The following is a 25,080-nucleotide window of genomic DNA, read 5'->3' as shown; positions in this document are numbered from 1 at the left end:
ATCCTTCCTCCACCCTTTCCCCTTTGGTAAACATAAGTTTGTTTTCTATGTCTATGGATCTATTTCTGTTTCGTATATAATTTCACTTGCATCACTTTCTTTAGATTACACAAATAAGTGATATATGATACTTCTCTGTCTCTGTGTGGCTTACTTAATATGAAAATCACTAGGTGCATCCATGTTGCTGCAGATGGCATTATTTCATTCTTTTCTATGGCTCTAATATTCCATTTATACATACACACACACACTACATCTTATTTATTTATTCCTCTGTCAGTGGACATTTAGGTTGCTTCCATGTCTTGGCTGTTGTAAATAGTGCTTCAGTGAACATTAGTGTGCATGCATCTTTTCAATTATGGTTTTCTCTGGATATATGCCCACAAGTAGGATTGCAGGATCCTATGGTAACTATATTTTGTTTTTTAAGGAACCTCCGTACTGTTCTTCATAGTGGATGTGCCAGTTTACATTCCCACCAACGGTGTAGGAGGCTTCTCTTTTCTCCACATCCTTTCCAGTATTTATTGTTTTGTAAATTTTTGCTAATGGCCATTCTGACCAGTATGAGGTATTATCTCACTGTAGTACTGATTTATATTTTTCTAATAACTCTTGATATTGAACATCTTTTCATGTGTCCTTTGGCCAACCACAAGTCTACTTTGAAGAAGTATCTATTTAGATCTTCTGCCTATTTTTTTGATTTTTTTTATATTGAGCTGCCTGAGCTTTTTATATATTTTGGAGATGAATACCTCGTCAGTTGCATCATTTGCAGCTGTCTTCTTCCATTCTGTAGCTTTTCTTTTCATTGTGATTATGGTTTCCTTTACTATGCAAAGGCTCTTAACTTTAATAAGGTCCTATTTTATTTTTGTTTTTATTTCCATTACTCTAGGAGGTGGACCAAAAAGAATATTGCTACAATTTATGTCAAAGAGTGTTCTGGGAGTTTAATAGTATCCAGTCGTATATTTAGGTTTTCAATCCATTTTGAGTGTATTTTTGTATATGGTGTTAGAGAATGTTCTAATTTCAACCTTATATGTGTAGCTGTCTGGTTTTCCCTGCCATACTTATTAGAAGAGACTGCCTTTTCTCCATGGTATAGTCATGTCTCCTTTGTCATAGACTAATTGATCTTATTATGATAAGTATCTGGGCTTATTTCTGGGCTCTCTATTCAGTTCCATTGGTTTTTATTACTGTAGCTTTATAATATAGTCTAGAGTCAGGGAGCATGATTCCTCCAGCTCTGTTATTGTTTCTCAATTTTGCTTCGGCTATTAGGGGTCTTTTGTGTTTCCATACAAATTTTTAGAAATTTTGTTCTCCTTTTGTGAAAAAGGCCATTGGTATTTTGATAGAGATTGCATTGAATAAGCAGAATGCCTTGAGTAGTATAGTCATTTTGATAATATTAATTCTTCCAATCAAGAACACGGTATAGGAGTTCCCACTGTGGCTCGGAGGGTTAAGAACCCAACATAGTATATAGTGTTTGTGAGGATGCAGGTTCAATCTCTGGCCTCACTCAGCGGGTTAAGGATCCAGCATTGCTGAAAGCTGTGGTGTAGATGCAACTCACATCTGGTGTTGCTGTTGTGCAGGCTGGCAGCTACAGTTCCAGTTCACCCCCTAGCCTGGGAACTTCCATATGCCACTGGTACAGCTATAAAAAGAAAACAAATTTTAAAGAAGATGGTATATTTTTCCATTTGTTGTCATCTTTGATTTCTTTCATCAGCTTCTTATATTTTTAAGAGTACAGGTCTTTTGCCTCCTTAAGTAGGTTTCTTCCTAGGTCTTTATTCTTTTTGATGCAATGGTAAATTTCTCTTTCTGATTTCTCATTGTTAGTGTATAGGAATGCAAGAGATTTCTGTTTATTACTTTTGTATCCTGCAACTTTACCAAATTCGTTGAGGAGTTCTAATAGTCCTGGTAGCATCTTTAGGGTTTTCTATGTTAGTATCGTGTCATCTGCAGACAGTGACAGTTTTACTTTTTTTCCAATTTGGATACCTTTTATTTCTTTTTCTTCTCTGATTGCCATGGCTAGGACTTTCAAAACTGTGCTGAACAATGGTGATGAGAGTGGATATCCTTGTCTTGTTCCTGATCTTAAAGGAAATGCTTTCAGTTTTTCACCATTGAGTAAAGATGTTAGCTGTGGGTTTGTCATGTGGGGCCTTTATTAGGTTGATGTAGGTTCTCTCTTTGCCCACTTTCTGGAGAGTTTTTTTTTTAAATCATAAATGCACGCTGAATTTTGTCAAAGCTTTTTCTGCATCTGTTGAGATCATATGGTTTTCATTTTTCACTTTGTTAACATGGTATATATATCACACTGATTTGCAGATACTGAAGAATCCTTGCATTCTTGGGATAAATCCCATTTGATCATGGTGTATGATCCTTTTAATGTATTGTTGAATTGATTTATTAGTATTGTGTTGAGGATTTTTGCATCTATGTTCATCAGTAATACTGAACTATAATTTTCTTTTTTGTGGTATCTGTCTGGTTTTGGTATAAGCATGATAGTAGCCTCATAGAATGAGTTTGGAAGTGTTTCCTCTGCAGTTTTTTGCAATAGTTTCAGAAGGATAGGTGTTAACTCTTCTCTTAATGTTTGATAGAATTTGCTAGTGAGGCCAAGTTTTTGTTTCTTGTAACATTTTAAAATTTAAAGTCTATTTTATCTAATATAGCCACTGTTGCTCTCTCTTGGTTACTGTTTGCATGGAATACCTCTTTATTTCCTTTCACTTTCAACCAGTTTGTGTCTTTGGATCTCACTGAGTCTTTTATGGACTACATGTAGTTGGATATATGTTTTTATCCATGTGCTAGTCTCTGTCTTTTGATTGGAGAGTTTAACCCACTTATAATGAAAATAATTACTGATAAAAAGGGATTTATTCTGTTGCTGTGTTGTTTTCTGTATGTCTTATAGTATTTTTGTCCCTCATTTCCTATATTACTGTCTCCTTTCGTGTTTAGCTGGTTTTTCTGTGGTGAAAAGTTTTAAGTCCCTTTCTCACTTCCTTATGTGTATATTCTATAGGTCTTTTCTTTGTTGTCACCATGAAGATTACATTTAATATCCTAAAGTTATAACACCCTAATATGAATTTTTACCAGCTTAACTTCAGAAACACACGAAACTTTGCCCCTTTACATTTGCATCCTCATCCCTTTCATTGGTGTGTGTCACAGAATTACATAGTTATATACTACATGCCCCCAAACATAAACTCAATTCTTTTAAGCATTATTAGTTTCTTAAATTATGTAGAAAATAAGATTATATGGTATCATTTCATTTCATCTTGCAGAACTACTTTGAGCATTTCTTGCAGGGCATGTCAGGTGGTCTTCAACTCCCTTAGCTTTTGTTTACCTGGAGATGTCTTAACTTCTCCCTAACTTTTGAAGGACAGTTCTACAGTTTGTTTTCTCCTTTAAGCACTCTGACTGTATCCATGCACTGTCTTCTGCTTTCCAAAGTTTCTAATGAAAAATCTGGTAATGAGCATATCGAGGATCCCTTGTATGTAACAATCTGCTTCTCTTTTGCTGCTTTCAAGATTGTCTCTCTGTCACTGAATGTTTGATAATGTGTCTTGATATGGGGATTTTTTTTTTTTCCATTTTACAGCTGCACCTGTGATATATGGAAGTTCCTGGGCCAAGGGTTGAATCAGAGCTGCTGCTGAGGCCTATGCCACAGCCACAGCAACACCAGATCCAAGCTTCAAATGCAACCTAAGCCACAGGTTGCAGCAACTTTCCCAAATTCGTTGATGAGTTCTTAATCCATTGAGACTTACCAGACCCTTAATCCACTGACAAGGCCAGGAATTGAACTCACATCTTCAGAGACAATATCAGGTCCTTAGCCTGCTGAGCCACAATGGGAACTCTGGTGTGGGTTAAGTTTCATCTTACTTGGAGTTCTTTGAGCTTCTTTGATGTTTATATTCCTGTCTTTGGAACATGAACAGGTTTGGGAAGTTTTCAGGCATTATCAACTCATTGGCATTTTTGGGTTGCTGGGTTATATGAGGCAAAAAGAAAACACAGGAAACAACTCACCATCATGCCGATCCTCTGTTCCTGAAGTCTCTCACCAGTTTGCCTCTTTCTTTTGCCCTTTTAGAGTCTCCTGTGTTTATTTTGTGTATAATATCCAGGGTTTTCAGTTGTACTTGGGAAAAATAGGAGAAGTACTTCATTTTCCTCGAAGTTTTAGTCTCGAGATGGCTTTATGTCTGCATATATACTATCTTTGATGTATTGATTAAATATTGATTTTAAAAATGATTCTCTTGCCTAGATAAAAAACACAAAAAAACATTTGAAAACAAAGAAGGAAAGAAATTCTACCATAGCAAGCCATCAAAACACCAGAGAAGAGCAAGAGGTAAATATTCATTGACATAGTTGTTAACAGTTCAACAACAAAACAAGAGAATAGCAAGTTATTTCCTCTTATACCCTAATTCCCGCCCCCCCAGGAAAACTTACTGATTAAGATTTTGCCCATATTAGCTACTAAAAACACAAAAGAACCTTGACAGATGAAAGGCGAGTCCTATTAAGGTGTTGTATTCAAATTTCACTTGAACTTACCTTACTTAGAAGAGTATTTGAGGCATCTTACAAAGATGTATCCAGGAGAGCAAGAATAAAAAGATTGAAACTAAGAAAAATTAATAGAGTGTAAAATAGATGATGCTGAGAGATATTCTTCCCGCATAAGACGCTCACAAATCCATTCACCAGGAAAAATTGGTGAAAAAAAATTTTTTTGAAAAAATAATTTAAAACTTCTAGAAATGGTCCTAAGGGCATATAGCAAATGAAAATAAAATCTATCCATGAAAATCTACTAAAATTTGGTAAAAATAAAAAACAAAACCAAAAACAGCACAAAAGAATACCCAGTGAGAACCTGGGCTATTTGAATCAAGACTCCCTTCTGCCTTCCAGCTCAGTGATACTCCAGAAGAGTACAGCCAAAAACAAGGATTCCCCACTCGCCACAGATACCAGTCAGAGGGCTATCTTCCCAGGAAGGGCAGGGTATTAGTATTTCTTATCCTGCCTTCAGCTACTTCTTGCTGAAGCTAAGTTCCAGGTAAATGCAATCAAGACATAAGCTCCTTCTTTAACCCATACCCCATTCTTGATAGTAAGGCCCTACTTTAGATGCTACATGACTGAAAATATTTTGGCCCGAATCTCCCCATCTTGGCTTGTGAAGTGTTGGTTCCATACTAGAAGAAGCATAATGGAGAAGACCTGAGATTACTGCCCTCTTTTCACCTACATCTTAGCTCTTAAAGTGGGGTGTCACTGAGAGAAGAGCGCCATTATCCCCACCCCCAGCTCCAGAAACACCCAACATGGGACATTTTGCAGAGGTGCATCAAGATGGCAGAGTAGGAGGATGTGGAGCCCACCTCCCCTCACAAACACATCAAAAATACATCTACATGTGAAACAGTTCTCACAGAAAACTAAGTGGAAACTGGCAGAAGATCTCTTATACAACCAAAGCTGCATGAAAGAGCCCCATGTTACTGACGAGGATGGAAAAAACAAGGCATCAGGATGGGAGGTGCCCCTGGGAGGTGCCCCTGGGAGGTACCTGTGGAGGAAGGAGGGTCCACACAGGCAAGCCCTCACTCTGGGAACCCCTGCTGGCTGCTAGGAAGTCAGTTGGGACAGATGGAGGGGCTGGTGGAGCCTGGACTCTGCTCACGAGAAGTGCACATGTGCTGGCTTGCTAGCAATGAGGGGAATGAAACCAGCTCTGACACCTACCACCTTAACACACTTTCCAGCCCAAAACTCACACTGGGAAGGGCTGTTAGTACACACAGCAGCTAGGCACTGACTCTTGGACAGATGTGCCCAAGGATGGACTTGGCCTAGCTGCCCAGAGACAGCCCAAAGGGCCTGGGGTATAGTCCAGGCCAAGCTTCAGAGCCCATTGTCATCGTGGCACAGTGGGTCACGGGTCTGGTGGCAGTGGACTTTGCATGCACACCAAATGGCATCACAGAATTGCAGGTCCCTGGCGGACAGCCCCCGGGGAGAAATACATGGTGGATTCTTTCCTGTCAGGAGTGCCCTGCTTCTGCCCACCTCAATCCTCAGCTTGGAGCTGGATCAGGGGAGGACAGGTCCTGGGAAAGCCCTCCCATGAGGCAGACCAGGCCCCAACCAGCAAAACAACCACCTTGATTCCTGCAGCCACAGCACCCCAGCTCCCGGTACCAGCCTAGCACTAAGTCTGGGACGCATGTAACAGAGAAAGGGACATGACTTTGGGCTGCTTCTGGACAGAACCATGAATGCCTGCACTAGCATCACACAGCTCCTCTATGTGCTTGCTCTGACTGCAAGGACCTTATTTGCTTCAGCACTTACCTCATTTGGGACAGAGAATACAGCTAAAAGCAACAGAGCCTTATTGAAGACTCAGGGCTTCTACTCCAACAACTAGGTAGCCGACTCTGCCCCTAAGAGGGCTGTGACACCCACAGAGCAAGAAGAAAGCCTATCCAACACCCAGTGTGGGCCGTGGATGCCTGGACACTAATCATAGTCTCTATCACAGGGTTAACAGCCAGCACAGGCTGAGAGAGGACATGGCAGGCATCCATATCAAAACAGCTCTCATCCCAAAAATATTAGACTTGACTCACAGGGTCTACACAAGGTCATTCCCACCAAAAAAACACCCTTTCAGGACCACAATGTTTCTCCTTAATTCAGAGAGACACATAAAGTCAAGTAAAATGAAAAAGTAGATGTACTACTCTCAATTAAAAGAACAAGAGAAATCCCCTGAAAGACCAAATAATGAAACAGACCTCATCGATGTAGCAGACCTCAAGTTCAAAAAGGAGGTAATAAAAATGCTAAAGAAATTAAGAAAGATTATCAAAAGAAAGACATTTCACCAAGCAGTCCCACTCCTGGGCATACATACAGATAAAACTTTTATTCAAAAAAATACGTGCACCCCTATGTTTATAGCAGCACTATTCACAATAGCCAAGACATGGAAACAACCTAACTGGCCATCAACAGATGAATGGATTAAGAAGATGTGGTACATATCCACAATGGAATACTACTCAGCCATAAAAAAGAACAAAATAATGCCATTTGAAGTAACATGGATGGAACCAGAGACTCTCATACCAAGTGAAGTAAGTCAGAGAAAGACAGATACCATATGATATATCACTTATATGTGGAATCTAATATACGGCACAAATGAACCTATCTACAGAAAAGAAACTCATGGACGTGGAGAACAGACTTTTGGTTGCCCAGGGGGAGGGAGTGGGATGAACTGGGAGTTTGGGGGAGTTTGGGGTTGCATTTGGACTGGATAAGCAGTGAGATCCTCCTGTCTAGCACAGGGAACTATATCTAATCACTTGTGATGGAACATGGTGGAAGATAATGTGAGAAAAGAATGTGTGTGTGTGAGAGAGAGAGACGGGTCACTTTGCTGTACAGCAGAAATTGACAGAACATTGTAAATCAACTGTAGTAAAAATTTTTAAGAAATGCATTATCACTGTAACAAGGAACTAGAAACAATAAAGACTAACCAGTAAAGATTAGACAACTCAATTGCCAAGAAAAAAACCAATCTAGAAGCAGATAAATAGTGAACTAAATGACACAGAATAAACAAATGATCTGGAAAACAGAATAATGGAAATCACCCAATCAGAACAATAGATAGGTGAAAAAAATGAAAACAACAGATGAGATCTATGGGATAACATAAAGAGTACCAACCTGTGCGTAACAGGGCTTCCCAAAGGAGAAGAGCGAGATGGGGATTGAAATGTGTATGAAGAAATTATGGCTGAAAGCTTCCTGAAATCTAAAGAAGGAAATAGACATCTTTATAGCAGAAGGCCCCAAACAATATGATCCCAAACAGACCTACACCAGTGCATATCATAATTAAAATGGTAAGAAAGAGAAGCTGCTAAAGGCAGCAAGAGGAAAGTGTGTCAGTTACAAGGGAACCCTTAAAAGGCATATTGGCTGCTTCTCTGCAGAAACTTCATAGGTCAAAGGGAGTGGCAAGATGTATTCTTTTTTTTTTTTTTTTTTTTTGTCTTTTTGCTATTTCTTTGGGCATATGGAGGTTCCCAGGCTAGGGGTCGAATCGGAGCTGTAGCCACCGGCCTACGCCAGAGCCACAGCAACGCGGGATCCAAGCCGCGTCTGCAACCTACACCACAGCTCACGGCAACGCCGGATCATTAACCCACTGAGCAAGGGCAGGGACCGAACCCGCAACCTCATGGTTCCTAGTCGGATTTGTTAACCACTGCGCCACGACGGGAACTCCGCAAGATGTATTCTAAGTCCTGAAAGGGAAAACCTGCATCCTGGGATACTTGAACCAGCAAGATCATCATTTAGAACAGCAAGAGAAATAAAGAATCTCAGACAAACAAAAGCTAAAACCATACAGCAACATTAAACCTAACCTAAAAGAATTATGGAAACATCTTCTCTACATAGAAAAGAAGCAAGTATCTATAGGAAAGGGAAAAATCACAATAGGAAAGGCAAATATATGAAAAGATTGAAGATTACTTAAACAGATGAAAAAACAGTCGAAAAATCTTAAAAGCAATTATAACTATAAATAACAGTAAAATAATAAGCATGAAGATGTAAAATAGGACATCAGAATCACAAAACGTAAAGGAGAGGAGTATAAAAACACGGATCTTTTAGAATGCGTTTAAACTTGTATATCAGTCTAAAGCAAATAGATATAGTTATGGGTTAACATACTTGAAAACTAGTGTAACCACACATCAGAAACACAGTAGATACACACACACACACACACACACACACACAAACAAACTGTAGAATAATGCAAAAGAAAACTATCCCCCACCAAAGGAAAAAAGGAAACAAAGACATGAACAAGAAGGAATTACAAAAACAACTGGAAAACAAGATTTTAAATGTCAATAAGGGGAGTTCCCTTCATGGCTCAGTCATTAATGAACTTGACTAGGATCCATGAGGATGCAGGTTCGATCCCTGGCCTCAATCAGTGGATTAAGGATCCAGCGTTGCTGTGAGCCATGGTGTAGGTTGCAGATGTGGCTCAGATCCCAGATTGCTGGGGTGTAGGCCGGCAGCTGTAGCTCCGATTTGACCCCTAGTCTGGGAACCTCCATATGCCACAGGTGAGGCCCTAAAAAACAAAAATAAATAAATAAATGGATGGATGGCAATAAGTACATACCCATCACTAATTACTTTAAAAGTCAATGGACTAAATTCTCCAGTCGAAAGACAGGATAGCATGTTGGATAAAAAAACAAGAATCTGGAGTTCCCGTCATGGCACAGTGGTTAACTAATCCGACTAGGAACCATGAGGTGGCGGGTTCGGTCCCTGCCCTTGCTCAGTGGGTTAATGATCCGGCGTTGCCGTGAGCTGTGGTGTAGGTTGCAGATGCGGCTTGGATCCCGCGTTGCTGCAGCTCTGGCATAGGCCGGAAGCTACAGCTCCAATTCGACCCCTAGCCTGGGAACCTCCATATGCCACGGGAGTGGCCCAAGAAATAGCAAAAAGACAAAAAAAAAAAACAAGAATCTACAGTGTGCTGCCTACGAGACTCACTTTAGGGTGAACAACACAAATTCAAAGTGAGAGGATAGAAAAAGGATATATCATACAAGTGGAAATGATAAGAAAGTGGGGTTAGGACTTCTCATATTAAACAAAATAACCTTTAAAACAAAGGCCATAAAGAAAGATAATGAAGTACATGAGATAATGATATAGGGATCAATATAGGAATAGGATAGTACACGCATTAACATATGTGTGACTATTTGTGCACTTAAATATATAAAACAAATACTAACTGACATGAAGGGAGAGACTGACAGAAGTATAATAATAATAATAGGAGACTTTAGCACCCCACTGACATCAATGGACAGATCTTTCAGACAGAAAATCAAGAAGGCAACAGAGATCCTAAATGACTGATAGGCCAGATATTTTGCCTTGGTGGGAGAACCAGGTAATATATATAGCTCCTAATGACTTCCCAAAATAAATGACTTATTTTGCAACAGGTCCTGGAGAAATTCAAGCTTAACAACATTGTCAAAAATAGCAAAAGTATGGTAAAATGCAATTGGGAGAAGATTGGTAGATCCATTGGAGATAAAGGCTAAACTGTAGGCTGGCTAGTTCCCCAGAAAGAATTGGGGGCATGGGAACAGCTGAGAGGAATCTGAGATGGGGTCAGAACAACTCTCAAACCTTGACCCATCCCTTCAAAGGAGCCCAAATTTGATCAGTCCGTAGAGCAATTTATGCCCTAGGGCATTGTTGAAAACAGTAGCGCTGTCAGCCAGAAATTAGTGGAATTTAACAGCTGGGTGTAGTCAGGAAGGAGTGAAACACAGCCCTGCCAAAACCACTGCCCTTTCTGAGAGAATGTGGGCACACGTCTGCCGCCCTGAGGAGTGAAGCTTAACACCATATAGGGATAATGGACTTCATAGAAATACACCAGCCAGTCACTAAAGAAACAAATAAATAAATAACAGTAAATAGCCCGAGAAGGGATAGAAGTAAGGAAGACGATCAGTAGTACCCAGAGTTCAATAGAATTGTCTAGTTGGGAAATAAGCCTGACACACACAGTTGCAGGACAACCAAGGACGACATCCCTAGTTGATGGAATCCAAACAATCACCCTTGGATCCAAGCAATCAGTCCTTAAAGTATCTGTTACCTGCAGAGAGCCCACACACTGGAGAAGACCTGAGTACCAGACAGAGATTAGAAGACTTCTACTCAAATATCTCCTGTGTTAATAATCATGCTCCCGTGGGAGACTTCAAGTTTTCAGTGACAAGTTCGTTCACCACCAAATACACTGTCATCTTGCCAAATGTGTACTGAATTAACAGAGTCTCATTTCCCAAGAACATTTGGGATTCTTTTTTCTCTTTTGCTCCCTTAATTTTTTTACTTTTTATTTCAAAATAATTATAGATCCCCACAAAGTCGTAACATAAATACATGTACAGGAGTTCCCCTACATCCTTTACTTTTTTTCTCCCAGGGTTAGCATCTTGCATACATTATCATATTCTATCAACACCATGAAATTGACATTGATACAGTCCACAGAGCTTATTCAGATTTTTATCAGTGTATCAGTATACATGCATTCATGCATGTTTGTACTTTTCTACTTTTAGCATTCCTCATAACATTTAATTCTCTTCTTTACAGCATATTATTATAGTAATATTTGTACATTTTGATTTCTAATTCTCAGACTCTTAGAAAATTCTTTATACTCTCCACAGAGCACAGATGTAGAAACAAAAGTTTTCATGGTCACATAATGATTAGCGGACTGCTCAAGATGAGCAGTCACCATTCTACAGTGTTCTGTGTCTCATTCAGTCCAACTGGGTCATACTGGCAAGATGTCTCCTTTCAAGATAGTCAGCAATGTCATGTGTATGATCCTTCTTACTTACTGTGAACTTTTTTAATAAGCTACAAGAAAATATTTTTCAACTTTCCCATATAAGCAGTTTTATAATCTATGCTTTCATACAGTTTCGTATATTTTCACTTATTTCACACTTATCTTAGAAGGTTCTGATATAAAAGACTATTTTTATCCATTCTAAATCTATGAGGATTAGGAGTTTTTGTCATGACTCAGTGGTTAACAAGACCGACGACTATCCATAAGGACATGGGTTCAATTCCTGGCCCTGCTCAGTGGGTTAAGGATCTGGTGTTGCAGTGAGCTGTGGTGTAGGTCGCAGATGCCGCTTGGATCTCATGTTGCTGTGGCTGTGGTGTAGGCTGGGCAGCTACAGTTCCAAGTCAAACCCCTAGCCTGGGAACCTCCATAAATAAATAAATAAACCTCAAATAAATATGAGGACGATGAGGTTTAAATTAGAAATGTTGAAAATTATCATAATCATATATAGGAAATATGCCTCATTTTCATGTTTATAACATAGTGTTTTCCTCTGGTTCTGTGTTCCACTAGGTTTGTGATAAAGGACGTTTAGCTCAGAGACACAAAGAATCAGATTCTGATGTGAAAGGTAATGTTCTGCTCCTCCTCTCATCAAGCAATTCGTGTCCTCAACAAATACTTCTTTGTGCTACAACTTTGAGGTTCTCACTGTGCTTTGTGAAGTGCAGTGTTACAGGCGCAATGCCAGTTGTCTAGACAGGGCTCCAAGGGAGCACAGAGAAAGGACAGGTCACTTACATTGGCGGGTTGGACTGAATGGTCCACATTCTTGAGAGAGATCTCGATTAGAAAGATTTTTCCTGGAGTTCCCACTGTGGCGCAGTTGGATTGGCGATGTTTTGTGAGCGCTGGGACACAGGTTCCATCCCCAGCCCAGCACAGTGGGTTAAGGATCTGGCATTGCCACAGCTGCAGCTTAGGTTACAACTGCAGTATAGATCTGATCCTTGGCCTGGGAACTTCCATTTGCTGCAGGGTGGCCAAAAATGGAAAAAAAAAAAAAAAAAAAAGAAAAGGAAAAAAAAAAGATTTTTCCCAAAACAGAATATAGGAGTTTTATGGTTTAAAAAAACATCTTTTGTTTCATAACTTGATAAAGGATGATGAGCCCAGGAGGGTTAAACTTTGGATTATTCATTTGCTTCTGTAGGAATCTGCTAAGTCTGATATTAATCTCTAACATTTTTGGTATTTTTTTCCTAATTTTTATCTTGTTATCCTTACTTGGGGTCTTCTGAAAAATTCTCATAATTTAAACAGTATTTTAATTTTGTCTAAAATAATTATTTAATTTTATGTGTACCTATATTAATTTTTGGTACATTTATACCACCTTTATTTTCAGAAAAGATTTCAGGTAACCTATTTAAAAAAATATATATATGTACATATATCCATTTAGTTTATGATGCAGCAGGATAATGTAAAATAGAAATGGAATAAGAACAACACCTAGGAGAGAATTTTATTGTAATTAAGATGGTTAATTCACTTGAAGTCTAAATTATTCTTTCTCATAGTGATAAGCCAAGCAAATCAGTCACTTTTTGTATGTAACTTTTATATATTCTTTTGAAATTTAATGTCAAAAATTAAAAATAAAGGACACATTTTATAATACTTATTTTAGCCTTTTTTCTCTACACATACACTTCATGTTAATTAATCATAATCTTCAGGTTTTTTTACACCCTATGTTTTCATTTAAAATTACATTATTAACTTTAATATAGTTAATAAATGGTGGCAAAGTACTCCACTGTATTAGTGAACCTCATTGTTAAAACTTTTCTTTTGTTCACATTTTTTCTATTATAAACAACAATGAAGACCTCTTAAATTCCTACTTGTATATATTATTTATTTATAGTAGATTCCTAGAAAGGAACTGCTGACCCAAAGAGTATGAACATTTTTTTATTTTTCAGACTTCACTATAAATAGCAAAAATTTAACAAAAATCTCAAGATTGGAGAACTGGAGCTCCCATTGTGACTCACTGGTAACGAACCCGACTGGTATCCATGAGGATATGGGTTCAATCCCTGGCCTCGCTTAGTGGGTTAAGGATCTGGCATTGCCATGAGCTGCAGTGTAGGTCGCAGACATGGCTCGGATTCCGCATTGCTATGGCTGTGGTGTAGGCCGGCAGCTACAGCTCCAATTCTACCCCTAGCCTGGGAACTTCCATATGCTGTGGGTACAGCCCAAAAAAAAAAAAAAGAAAAGAAAAAAAAGATTTGAGGACTATGTGTATTAATTTCATTGAGCTACTATTTATATATTATCTGCTAGCATTTTTCATGTAGAAAAAGATAAAAATATGAAATGTGAACGAGCCAATGAACTATTTCCATGCTACCAATGAACTTCTACCATCTTTTCTAGATACAAGGCCAGATGTATCGGATGACTGTATATTTGATTATTTCAGAAGACAGTTCCCTAATCAAGGTTTGTAAGAGAGGAATATAAACAGTAATGAGAGGTCACCTATCTGAATGTGAGCTATTTCATAATATTTATCTGATCAAGATTTACACATAGGAAACTAGAAGATTATCTTCAAATCAGATAGCCAAGGAACAGTTCACCTTCCCAGAAATTACGAATCTCCAATTTTTATTTTCCTCTCTAACTCTAGAAATATAGAGGAAGACAGTAGAACTTCATTATATGTCAGTTGTCAATTTGATTTCCTGTACATTTACCCAGTCAAAAAAAAAATTCATCCCATTGTCTGTTCATTCCTATCTCACTGAATCTTAAAGCGGAAAGAAACCTTGGGAGGACTCTCTTCTCACCTACTTAGGACTGGCTCCAGGCTCCTCCAACCTTTACCAAATTGCAGTCAGTTCATTCCATTGCTAGAGAGCAGTATGCTTTGTATGTTGAGTTAAAAACATATATCCCTGTAAATTGCATTCACTTCTTTAATAACCAAAAACAAAAGAGTGAAGAAACCTTAAAAGTAAACATTGCTCAGCAACTCACTTTCCCTCATTCTCCTTGAAATACTAAGAACAAATGTAATGCCTCTTCCACATGATAGATCATACGTATTTTTTAACGCTATCACTTATTTCCCTGGAACTTTCTATTTCTTTCAACCATCCATAATATGACTCAAGGCCCTTTACTATCATATTTTAATCTTCTCTATCCACCTTGAATGAAATCGGACATAGTAGTGCAGATGTCATCGAACTTAGAACAGCCGGCCCTTGGTATCTGTGGGCAGTTGGTACCAGGGACTCCACACATACCAAAATCTGAGGATGCTCAAGTCCCTTATATAACATCGTGTAGTATTTGCATAGAACCTACACACATCCTTCAGTGTATTTTACATCATCTCTGAATTACTTAAAATACCTCATAGACTGTAAATGCTGTGTAAATAGTTGCCAGTACATAGCAAATTCAAGTCTTGCTTTTTGGAACTTTCTGTAATTTTTTTCCAAATATTTTTGATCCACAGTTGCTTGAATCTGTAGATGTGGAACCTGCGGACATGAAGGGCTGACCATATACAATAAATCATCAGTCTCATTTGCTGCTTTCTAGATACTACATTTGCATTAATTCTGTCTAAGATGACACGTTCTTTTGAAAATTATCCTAACATATTGGCATAATGGATTTACATATACTCAACCTATGAAGTTTTATTTTCATAGTACCAACTTTTTTTTGGCTGCACCTGCAGCATGTGGAAGTTCCCAGGCCAGGGATCAAACCTGCACTTCAGCAGCAACCAGAGCCACTGCAGTGACAGCACTGGATCCTTAACCTGCTGTGCCACAAGGGAACTCCAGTGTCTCCTCTGTTCTTCAGTTTTGCTTTGGTATTTTGGTTCAGTGTACTGAGCCTTACATTATTCTTATTGAACTAAATCTTAAATTTAGCCTTTCGTGAACTTTCGATCCTGATTATGTCATATTGTTGTACCACATACACATGTGTTTACACATATATATGTACACATCTATATTTGTGTGTATGCATATATATATATACATACATATCTATAATACACCTGACCTCATCAAAGCTTCAGCCTCTTGTATTTATCTGCTATATATCTTTACATAAATGTCCCACATATCCAAATTCAAATTCATCTAATCCCACAATAAATGCGATTCCTTCTGTATTCACTCTAACTTTGGTAGCAGTACTATCTACATAACCACTCAAGCTAGCAACCTTATCTTTTTTCTTATTTCACTTCCACCCTCCTATCCAGACAGCTACTCAATTCAGCTGATTTTACCTCATAGTCCCTTTTTTCTCCGTCTTAACTACCATCATTCTTTTCTTTTTTTTTTTTTTAATCTTTTTAGGGCCACACTTGTAGCATATGGAAATTCCCAGGCTGGGGGTTAAATTGGAGCTACAGCTGCTGGCCTACACCACAGTCACAGCAAAGTGGGATCCTTAACCCACTGAGTGGACCCAGGGACTGAACCCACATCCTCATGGAATCTTGTCGGATTCTTTACTGCTGAGCCACAACAGGAACTCCCTTAACTACCATCATTCTTTTCAGACACTTATCACCTACTTACCAGAAGCACTTTAGATTTCTAAGCAGTCTCCTTGCCACCAATACTGGTATCTTGATTCTACTTTTTATATTGCCATAAAAGCAAATTATCAAAAACAAACACAAATCTAATTATGTTAATACCACAACCTAAAGCCTTTTAATAATCCTAGTTTTCTAACAGTGGTTGAAACTGACACAGTCTTGAGACTTAAATTTACCTTAGGCTTTCTCTTTTCAACTTTTTTTAACTTTTGAAATAATTTCAAGAATAGTACAGCAAACTATATCTATCAACCTACCTATCTAGCTCTACTTTCCTCCAGTCCTCTTTTTGTAGATACAATATTCCTTTATCTCTAAATAACTTTGCATACATATTCCAAGAACAAGAACATTCTCTTAAAGTCAGGAAATTTTTTTTCCTTTTAGGGCCACACTTGCAATACATGGAAGTTCCCAGACTTGGGGTCAAACTGGAGCTGCAGCTCCTGACCTACGCCACAATCACAGCAATGCAGGATCCCAGCTGTGTCTGCGACCTACACCACATCTCAAGGCAACGCTAGATCCTTAACCCACTAAGCAAAGCCAGGGATCGAACCCCCATCCTTATGGATCCTAGTCGGTTTCATTACCACTGAGCCTAGATTGGAACTCCCAGGAAATTCAACTCTGATACAGTACTATTTTGTATCATATTGTAAGTGAATTTTGCCATATGTTCCAATTATGTCCTTTAGAGCAAAACTTCCTGATCCAAGTTCATGAATTGCATTTAATTGTCATACCTCTTTATTCTCTTTTAATTTGTAACAGCTGCTCAGCCTTTCTTTGTAATTCACAGCCCTGGCATTTTTTAAGATTATGTGCCAATTGTCATATAAAATGTCTGCTTTTAAACTTTTAGAATCGTCTGGGAGCTTACAATAACCCCAGCTTTGGATTCTGGCTTGCGTTTGTTGTCGACCCTCAAAATCTGCATTTCTGTAAGGTACCTTAGATAATGCTCATGTCGGTGATCTGCAGGCCACACTTTTCCACTCGCCACATAGGGAGCTATAGTGAGAGTCAGTGGGAAGCCAAGCATTTGGGACTCAGCCCACCCAACTTTTATTCATCCTGAATAGCTTTCATGTACAGTTTTTCTTTCAATAATGGTCTGTTACTTTTTTTTTTAAGCTTCAGCAGAGAAACCAGGTTCCCTCACGTGACTTACAGGAGTTCCATGAACTGGCCCCCGACTACCTCTCCAGTTTTATCCCTTGCCAGTCTCTGCCTTTTCCTTTACACTTCAGCTATCATGATCTTATTGGAGCCTCCAGATGCATCAGTCTTCCCTCCTTGTCCTTACTCATGCTGTCTTCTCTGCCTGAAACATAATTTTCCCTCTCCAACTAGATTAGCTACTCATCATTTAAAGAGTAGGTATCAATGTACAGTAAGACACATAGAGTTCATTACAGTGAGAGTGAGACAGATTGAGTGGTAATGATATGCACAGATTTTTCTATTTGCTCAGAGGAGGGAATGTAATTCAGCCTGAAAATCTCTCAGGCAATGTTTTCTTGAAGGAAGTGATCCTTAAATTACGATCCTGATTACAATGGAGTCTTAATGACACATGAGGCATTTAGCAGGGAGATGAGAGTCACCTTGAATTCTTAAGAGATTCATGTCAATGGTTTTGTGAAATTCTATGTAAATTCTTTCCTTACCTGACTGCAAAGAACTCATTCAGAGCCTTTTGATTTCTGTCATCTCTTAACCAGTATTCTCCCCTGTCTAATCAGAAGAAAAATGACAGAAAAGACAGATGCAACAGAAGAGTTGAGGGACTCTGCTCTTTGGCATCCATCAGTATTTTAAAATAATCCCAACAGAACAAATCTAAGCATTTTTTGATATATTTTTATTCTAAATATAGCTAAGTAAAATTTACTTCTTCATGTCAATATTTCTTCATATCTTAGTTCTTTTGATATTTTAACCTTCCTGATACTATTGTCCTATATCTTAGCAATTCTCTTAAAATCATCCTTTGCTACATCATCTCCTTTCCATCTTCATTCATGTTCTTTTAAAAACCCGAGGTTTATCTGCTTCCCAGTGGCCCCAAGTTATACTAATCAATGACTGTGCTAGATATCGGGATACAATGGAAAATAAAAGATAGTTCTCAAGAAGTAGAGAGAGTGACAAACAGCCAATAGAAATACAGTGGGATACATGCTGCTTACTGTATTATGGTATTATACAGGAGTAGTCTGGGGATAAGGGAATACCAGAAAAAGTAATTGTTAGGTTTCCAAGAGCCAGATAAATAAATAGCATTTTTTTTCTTTAACGAGTTCTGAATCTATTAAGAATTAAGACAAAAGAGTAAGACAAATACTCTCAAACTGAATCCAGCAACATATAAAAAGGATTATACACAATGACCAAGTAGGATTCTCTCTGAAATGCAAGGTCGATGTGAAAATTAAACAATGTTGGAGTTCCCATTGTGGCTCAGTGGTTAACAAACCCAACCAGTATCCATGAGGATACGGGTTCGATCCCTGGCCTCACTCACTGGGTTAAGGATCTGGTGTTGCCATGAGCTGTGGTGTAGGTTGCAGATGCAGCTCGGATCCCGCATTGCTATGACTGTGGTGTAGGCCCGCAGCTACCGCTCCAGTTTGACCCCTAGCCTGGGAACCTCTATAGGCCATGGGTGTGGCCCTAAAAAGACAAAAGACAAAAATAAATAAACAATGTCAAACACATATTAATAAAGAATAAAAAGATTTTTAAAGACTTTAAAGAACAAAAATGCACATGATCATCTCAATAGATGCAGGAGTAGTGCTTGGCAAAATCAAACATCCTTTCACGATTAAAAAAAAAAAATACTCAGTAAACTAGAAATTGATTGGATGTTCTTTTTTTTTTTTTTTTTGTCTTTTTGCTATTTCTTGGGCCATTCCCACGGCATATGGAGGTTCCCAGGCTAGGGGTCCAATCGGAGCTGTAGCCACCGGCCTACACCAGAGCCACAGCAATGCAGGATCCGAGCCGTGTCTGCAACCTACACCACAGCTCACGGCAACGCCGGATGGTTAACCCACTGAGCAAGGGCAGGGACTGAACCTGCAACCTCATGGTTCCTAGTCGGATTCGTTAACCACTGCGCCACGACGGGAACTCCCTGATTGGATGTACTTCATCCTGATAAAGCCCATCTATGAAAATCCCACAGCTAATGTCATAGCTGATCGTGCAAGACCGAATGCTTTCCCCCTAAAATCAGGACCAAAACAGGTGTATTTGCTCTCAGTATTTCTATTCAACATTATAGGAGAGGTTTAGGCAGGGCAATTTAGCGAGAAAAATAAGTACAAGACATCTAGACTAGAAGGAGGTAAAACTATTTGCAGAACACGATATTGTTACAGAAAATCCTAAGGAATACACACACATATACACATACATGCTCACACACACACACCTACTAGAGCTAATAAATGAGTTCAGCAAGGTTGCAAGATAAAAAATCAGCATACAAATTCAGTTGTAATGGGTGAATTGTATGGTATGTGAATTAGATCTCAGTAAGTCTTTTATAAAAATGAACTGTATTTCTGTATACTAGCAATGAACACTCAAAATGAAATTAAGAAAACAATTCCATTTACAAAGCATTAAAAAGAATAAAATGCATAGGAATAAATATGATGAGCAACGTAAGACTCATTCACTGAAAACTACAAAACACTGTTGAAATAGATTAAATTTAAATAAATGGAAAGATTCCCCCATGTTCATGAATCAGAAGACTTAATACTGTTAAGTTGGCAGTACTCACCACATTGACAGATTAAATGCAATCCTACCAAAATTTCAATGAAAACAGAAATTAGCAAATCAAACCTAAAATGCATATGGAAGTGTAAAGGCCCAGGATAACCATTGTTTTTCTTCATGAAAAAGAAGAACAAAGTTCAAAGACTCATACTTCCGATTTCAAAACGTACTGCTCAGCTGCAGTAATCATAACAGGGTGGTACTCGTGGAAGGAGAGATATAGAGCTCCATGAACTAGACTTGAGAATACAGAAATGAACCCTTGCATTTATTGTCAGCTGAGCTTCAGAAAAGGTGCCAAGACAATTCATTGAAGAGAAAAATAGCCTTTTCAACAAACAGTACTGAGACGACTAGATACTCATATGCAAAAGAATGAAGTTGAATTCATTCCCTACATCATATAGGAAAATTAATTCAAAACAGGTGAGAGATCTAAACGTAAGAGCTAAAACTACTCTTGAAAGAAAATATGGACATGTAATAGTACTAAGGGGACTTCGAGTTTTAGCACCAATATGTAAAGGGATAGTTTGGAGAGTAGACCTTTGTTATGGAGAATATTCTGGATATATTTTGCAATGCTTTCTCTTCTTCCTACCAGAGCCAGCCCCTTCTAGTCTTCCTATGTCACCAAAGCGTAGAGGGGAGAAAAGCTAGGAAGTGTTAAGGCACAACCCAGGGACACAGACCTGCAAAAAAGACTAAGATTTAACAAGATTGTAGGATGGTCCCTTTCCCCCATTCCTTAAGGCCACCCCAGCATGACTCCAGTATAATAGTGATTTATAGCTGAAAGAGTACAGGCAAGACACATATTCTATCTAACAAGGAGTTCTTTGAGAAGTCCAAAGACAACAGGATAAACAAAGCAAGGCTGTTACAGGGATTCTAAGCCTCTGGCACCTGCAGCAAAAGCAAACATTAAAGTTGTGGTGAATAAGATATGAAGAAAATAAGCATTAAACACACACAACACACACATGAGTCCAACTCCCTGCTAAATTAACATAAACTCCACACTACTGCCTCTTAATCTCAGTTCCTGTTACCCACTGTCCAATTTTTAACAACAAAAAAGTACAAGGTAGTCTAAAAGACAAGAAAAACACAGTTTAAATAAAAAGCAAGCATCATAACCAGACACCAGTATGACACAGATTTTAGAATTATCAGGCATGGAATTTAGAACAACTACAATTAATATGTTAGGGGCTCGGATGGAAAAAGTAAATAACATGTAAGAACAGATGGGTAATGTAAAGAGTGATATAGAGGGATCTAAGAAAAATTTTTTTTAAATGCTAAATATAAACACTAGCAGAAGTGAAGAATGCCTTTGATGGGCTCATCTATACACTGGAAATGGTCAAGGAAAGAATGAAGATAGGTAAGCAGAAACTTCCCAAACAAATGCAAAGAGGAACAAGAATGCAAACAACAGAACATGAAAGGTCTGTGGGACAATTTCAAAAGGTGTGTCATACGTGTAATTAAGATACCAGGAGGAAAGGAAAAAGCACAGAGTAAAGCAGATATTTGACGATAATAATGGCTGGGAATTTTCCAGAATTATTGAAAGACACAAAACCATCCAGGAGACTCAGAGAACACAACACTAAGCAGGATAAATTTATATATGAATTGTATTTATATATGAATTTATTTAATGTAGATACATACGTATATGTATGTGTGTGTATATATATGTATACATGTGTGTCTGTGTGTGTATTTCCTTACAAGTCTAGAAACCTCTTGCTAATAAGGTCATATTCCATGTAGAAACTCCTTTGTGACAAAGTATCTAACTTGATGTCATTGCATTGGCCTGCCACCAGGGATCAGTGTAATGTGGGCTTCATAAGAGCAGACCTGCAAGTCAGAGACCTTGACTTTGAACGTATTCAGTTTTACCACCACATAAAAGAAAAGGCGGCTATCATGAAGCCTGCAGCGTTCAGAGAAGTGATATTGGAAAAGGACACACAGAAAGCAAAAATATCCTATTTTAGCCATGGGACATAAAGAAATGTCATCAATTTGTATTAATTATAAGTAATATCTATTTAATTAGCCCCATTGTATTTATATTCATTTTTTGAAAGGTCTTATATTTATGTATCTTAAGACAATAATATAGCCTATAAAATATAAAAATCTAATAGTTAAAATCTGTATCAGAGAAAAAACATTATTGTTATATTATTTGTACACATACTATTTAATTGGTTTTACTACTAACTGCCACTGTTAACTAATCCTGTTATTTTTCTTAAATAACAGTGTTTATGTAACAGAATAGCAAGTAATACAGAATACATATAATCTAAACACCTAATTTATATTTTATGTTAAAATAATAATATGTGTATATAAGTATTTATTACATATTGTGCCAATTTTTTGGTCTCGTATAGCTGTGTCCTAAGTTGGCTGTCTAAAAAGTTCATCTACGTACACATAGATGTCCTTCACAGAGCCTGACATGCAGAATTTGGCTCTGAATTGTTTGACAGTTATTGGACAGGTATTTCTACTGGTTACTGTTTTTTTGAACCAGTTTAATCTAAAGGCCTCCGGAAGAAATATGTACTAATATATTTCATGTGTCTGAATGAGACAATGACAGATTAATTGAAGATAAATTCAGTTAAGCTAGTCATTAAAAATATAAATGAGGTAATTGTCAAGAAAGTAAAAAGCTTTGTTAACCTTAAAATCTAAGTTCAGAAGTCCTATGATATATTCTCTTTTTTAGCAAAAATACCTGGACAAGCCCCTTCTTGGCTTCTAAAAAGATATTTGAGGTAGGAGATTACCTACTTCTTTTATTCTGTCTTATAAGATTCTGATTTTGAATTAAAGTAATATGTAAAAGTGACTTTTTAAAAAAATTTTTATTATAGTTGATTTACAGTGTTCTGTCAATTTCTGCTGTACAGCAAAGTAACCCGGTCACTCACACACACACACACACACACATATTCTTTTCTCACATTATACTTCATCATGTTCCATCACAGGTGACTAGTTTATAGTCCCCTGTGCTATACAGCAGGAAAAGGGACTTTTTGATAACAATTGCTAATTATTATCTCCTTATAGTCTACATAGTGTCTATGATTAGGTCAGCTTTATACACAGAGGTGCCCATATGATGTATTTTGAAGGGTTCAATATCCCTAAGCTATCCCTAATGGATGCCATAACATCTACAGTTAGACATTTATTTTTATGCAATTATCTTTGCTTTATCCATGTTTCTCTTTTTAAAAAGATACTTCTGGCATAAGATAATCGCTTAGCACTTTAAAATGAATGACCAGCAAAGGCTTTACTTCTATAATTGCAGCTGAAGCATTGACCACATAGGGATATTTACTAGTACCTAAAAACTGGGAATGGAATAGAAGGGGAAGTCAGGAATCACCTAGATGAACTTCGCAGTTTTGTCCAAACTTGTAATTATTATATCGCTAGCCCCCTTGGCAAGTTTCCCTATCTTCAGAAATAACGAATATGAACAACCATCTGAACAGTGGATATGGAAGCATTTTAGCACAGACTGAATTTGCACAGCAGAGGAAACATGGTACGCCCATGCTTCCTTCCTTGGCCTCTTTTCTAAGAACTTGGTTTCTGCTCAGTACAATGAGTTCTGTTGAAATATATAGACTCTCTTGCCCCCAAAACCTAGGAAATTAGATTAAGAAACCATCTTTGGCCATACCTGTACTTGGATTTGGAATCGATTAATTTAAATTAAGACTTAATTTTAAAAAATATATTACTTATATCTATGTTATATATTAACATAAGAGAAAGTAGTAGAAAAAGTACTGGAGTTAGAAGATAACGTATTCCAGATCTGCCCCTCCCTCTTACTAGCTATGTTATCTTGAGCAAATGTTAACCTCTCTGATTCCCTAACATTTCCTGACATTCCTTCTCTGATGTAAGATGGGGATAACATTGGGCATCCTGCCTGTATCACAGAACTGGACTGGCAAGAGCCCCCAAGAGGTAATATCTATAACAATACTTTGCATACCGTGAGGTGTAAAATAAAATACAGCTACAACACGGCATTACATTATTTTTGATTAGATAGTTTGTTATGACACTGAAATCAGAGTACCCAATTTCTTTCAGCTCCCAAAGTATGATTCAGAGGCTTAGCAAAGACCAACAAAGCTATGTTTTAGAAATCAATAAGAGGCCAATTCAGGAAACAATCCACCCTAAGAACACTGATTTCTATGAAAACTGTTTCAAAGTGACATCCTTGAAGTGTCCTATGAGCAAACAAGTTCCCAGGTGGACTGAGAAGACAAGGATACCGACAGAAGGTTTTGTTTGTATTTTCTTCGTTTGTTTAGGATTTTAATAAATACGAAGGTGGCTTTCACTGTATCATTAATAAATTCTGTGAAATCTGCATTATGGAAACTGTTTTTGTAAATAGGATAGAGAGTCATTTTATTCCTAACTCTGAAAAATATTCGCGGTAATTTCTATATGAGTTGAATATAGAAGAAAATTATTTCGGTTATTTGTATTAACTACCTCTAACCATTTCTTCTGGGGCCATGGATGGATTCTAAATACTGGTCAATCATAGCAGTAAAAAGAAATCAAGTTGTTGAAGCTGAGTGATGAGCTTATAGGAGTCTCTCTCTTTGGAGGAAAAGTGAATTTTTTTAATGAAGCCCAAAAATGTACTCTCTCAGTCTCAGTGGTGCTGTAGATCCCATGCCCATCAATGTGCTCAGTGACATGATTATTACCCTCTCTCACCTTCATCAAAGTATGGTCCAGATTCACTACCGTCACCTCCTCGCCTGCATACTTCTCCACCTACCACAATCCATCTTCTGTTCTCCCCAAAGCAATGAAATTGTTGCTTCCAGAGTCATCAGTTCTTCTCACACTTGACTCCTCTACCCTTGGTTATTCCCAGAGCCTTTAAATTCTCCCTGGATTCACTGAACAATTCAACATACATATCTATAGAATTCCTCTCTCCTTGTTTTAGTCCTGTTTCTCTGGCCATTCATGT

At 37.9% G+C, this 25,080-nt stretch overlaps 2 protein-coding genes across 7 annotated transcripts in view; one reads left to right on the top strand and one right to left on the bottom strand.

Annotated features, from left to right (window-relative positions):
• CYREN (cell cycle regulator of NHEJ) overlaps window positions 1-25,080 on the bottom strand; it is a 139,007-nt gene that overhangs the window by 55,969 nt on the left and 57,958 nt on the right. For 2 of the 5 annotated variants that reach the window (XR_014833774.1, XR_014833772.1), the window contains exons 4-5: window positions 4,111-4,347; window positions 2,334-4,002 (exon numbers count right to left, since the gene is read on the bottom strand). Coding sequence is in view for 2 of the 5 variants with exons in the window: in XM_085005417.1 (XP_084861543.1) it covers window positions 4,264-4,347 (84 nt within the window). In the remaining 3 variants the exon portion in view is untranslated. Of the gene's footprint in view, window positions 1-2,333; window positions 4,348-25,080 lie in introns of those variants that run through there. The other 3 variants (XM_085005417.1, XM_085005416.1, XR_014833773.1) reach the window with 2 other exon arrangements.
• The window catches only part of AGBL3 (AGBL carboxypeptidase 3), a 99,377-nt gene that overhangs the window by 55,417 nt on the left and 18,880 nt on the right, over window positions 1-25,080 (top strand). Inside the window, exons 13-17 of one of the 2 annotated variants that reach the window (XM_085005399.1) lie at window positions 4,352-4,438; window positions 12,134-12,191; window positions 14,012-14,077; window positions 22,780-22,828; window positions 24,174-24,370. In XM_085005399.1, the coding sequence (XP_084861525.1) occupies window positions 4,352-4,438; window positions 12,134-12,191; window positions 14,012-14,077; window positions 22,780-22,828; window positions 24,174-24,370 (457 nt within the window). Of the gene's footprint in view, window positions 1-4,351; window positions 4,439-12,133; window positions 12,192-14,011; window positions 14,078-15,104; window positions 17,082-22,779; window positions 22,829-24,173; window positions 24,371-25,080 lie in introns of those variants that run through there. The other variant, XM_085005400.1, reaches the window with a different exon arrangement.

Source organism: Sus scrofa, chromosome 18, assembly GCF_054392235.1.
Source record: "Sus scrofa isolate SSC_HxYL_T2T_F1_AM1 chromosome 18, Sscrofa_HxYL_maternal_Yorkshire_Landrace_v2.0, whole genome shotgun sequence".
NCBI lineage: Eukaryota > Metazoa > Chordata > Mammalia > Artiodactyla > Suidae > Sus > Sus scrofa.
This window is presented reverse-complemented; position numbering and strand designations above follow the sequence as displayed.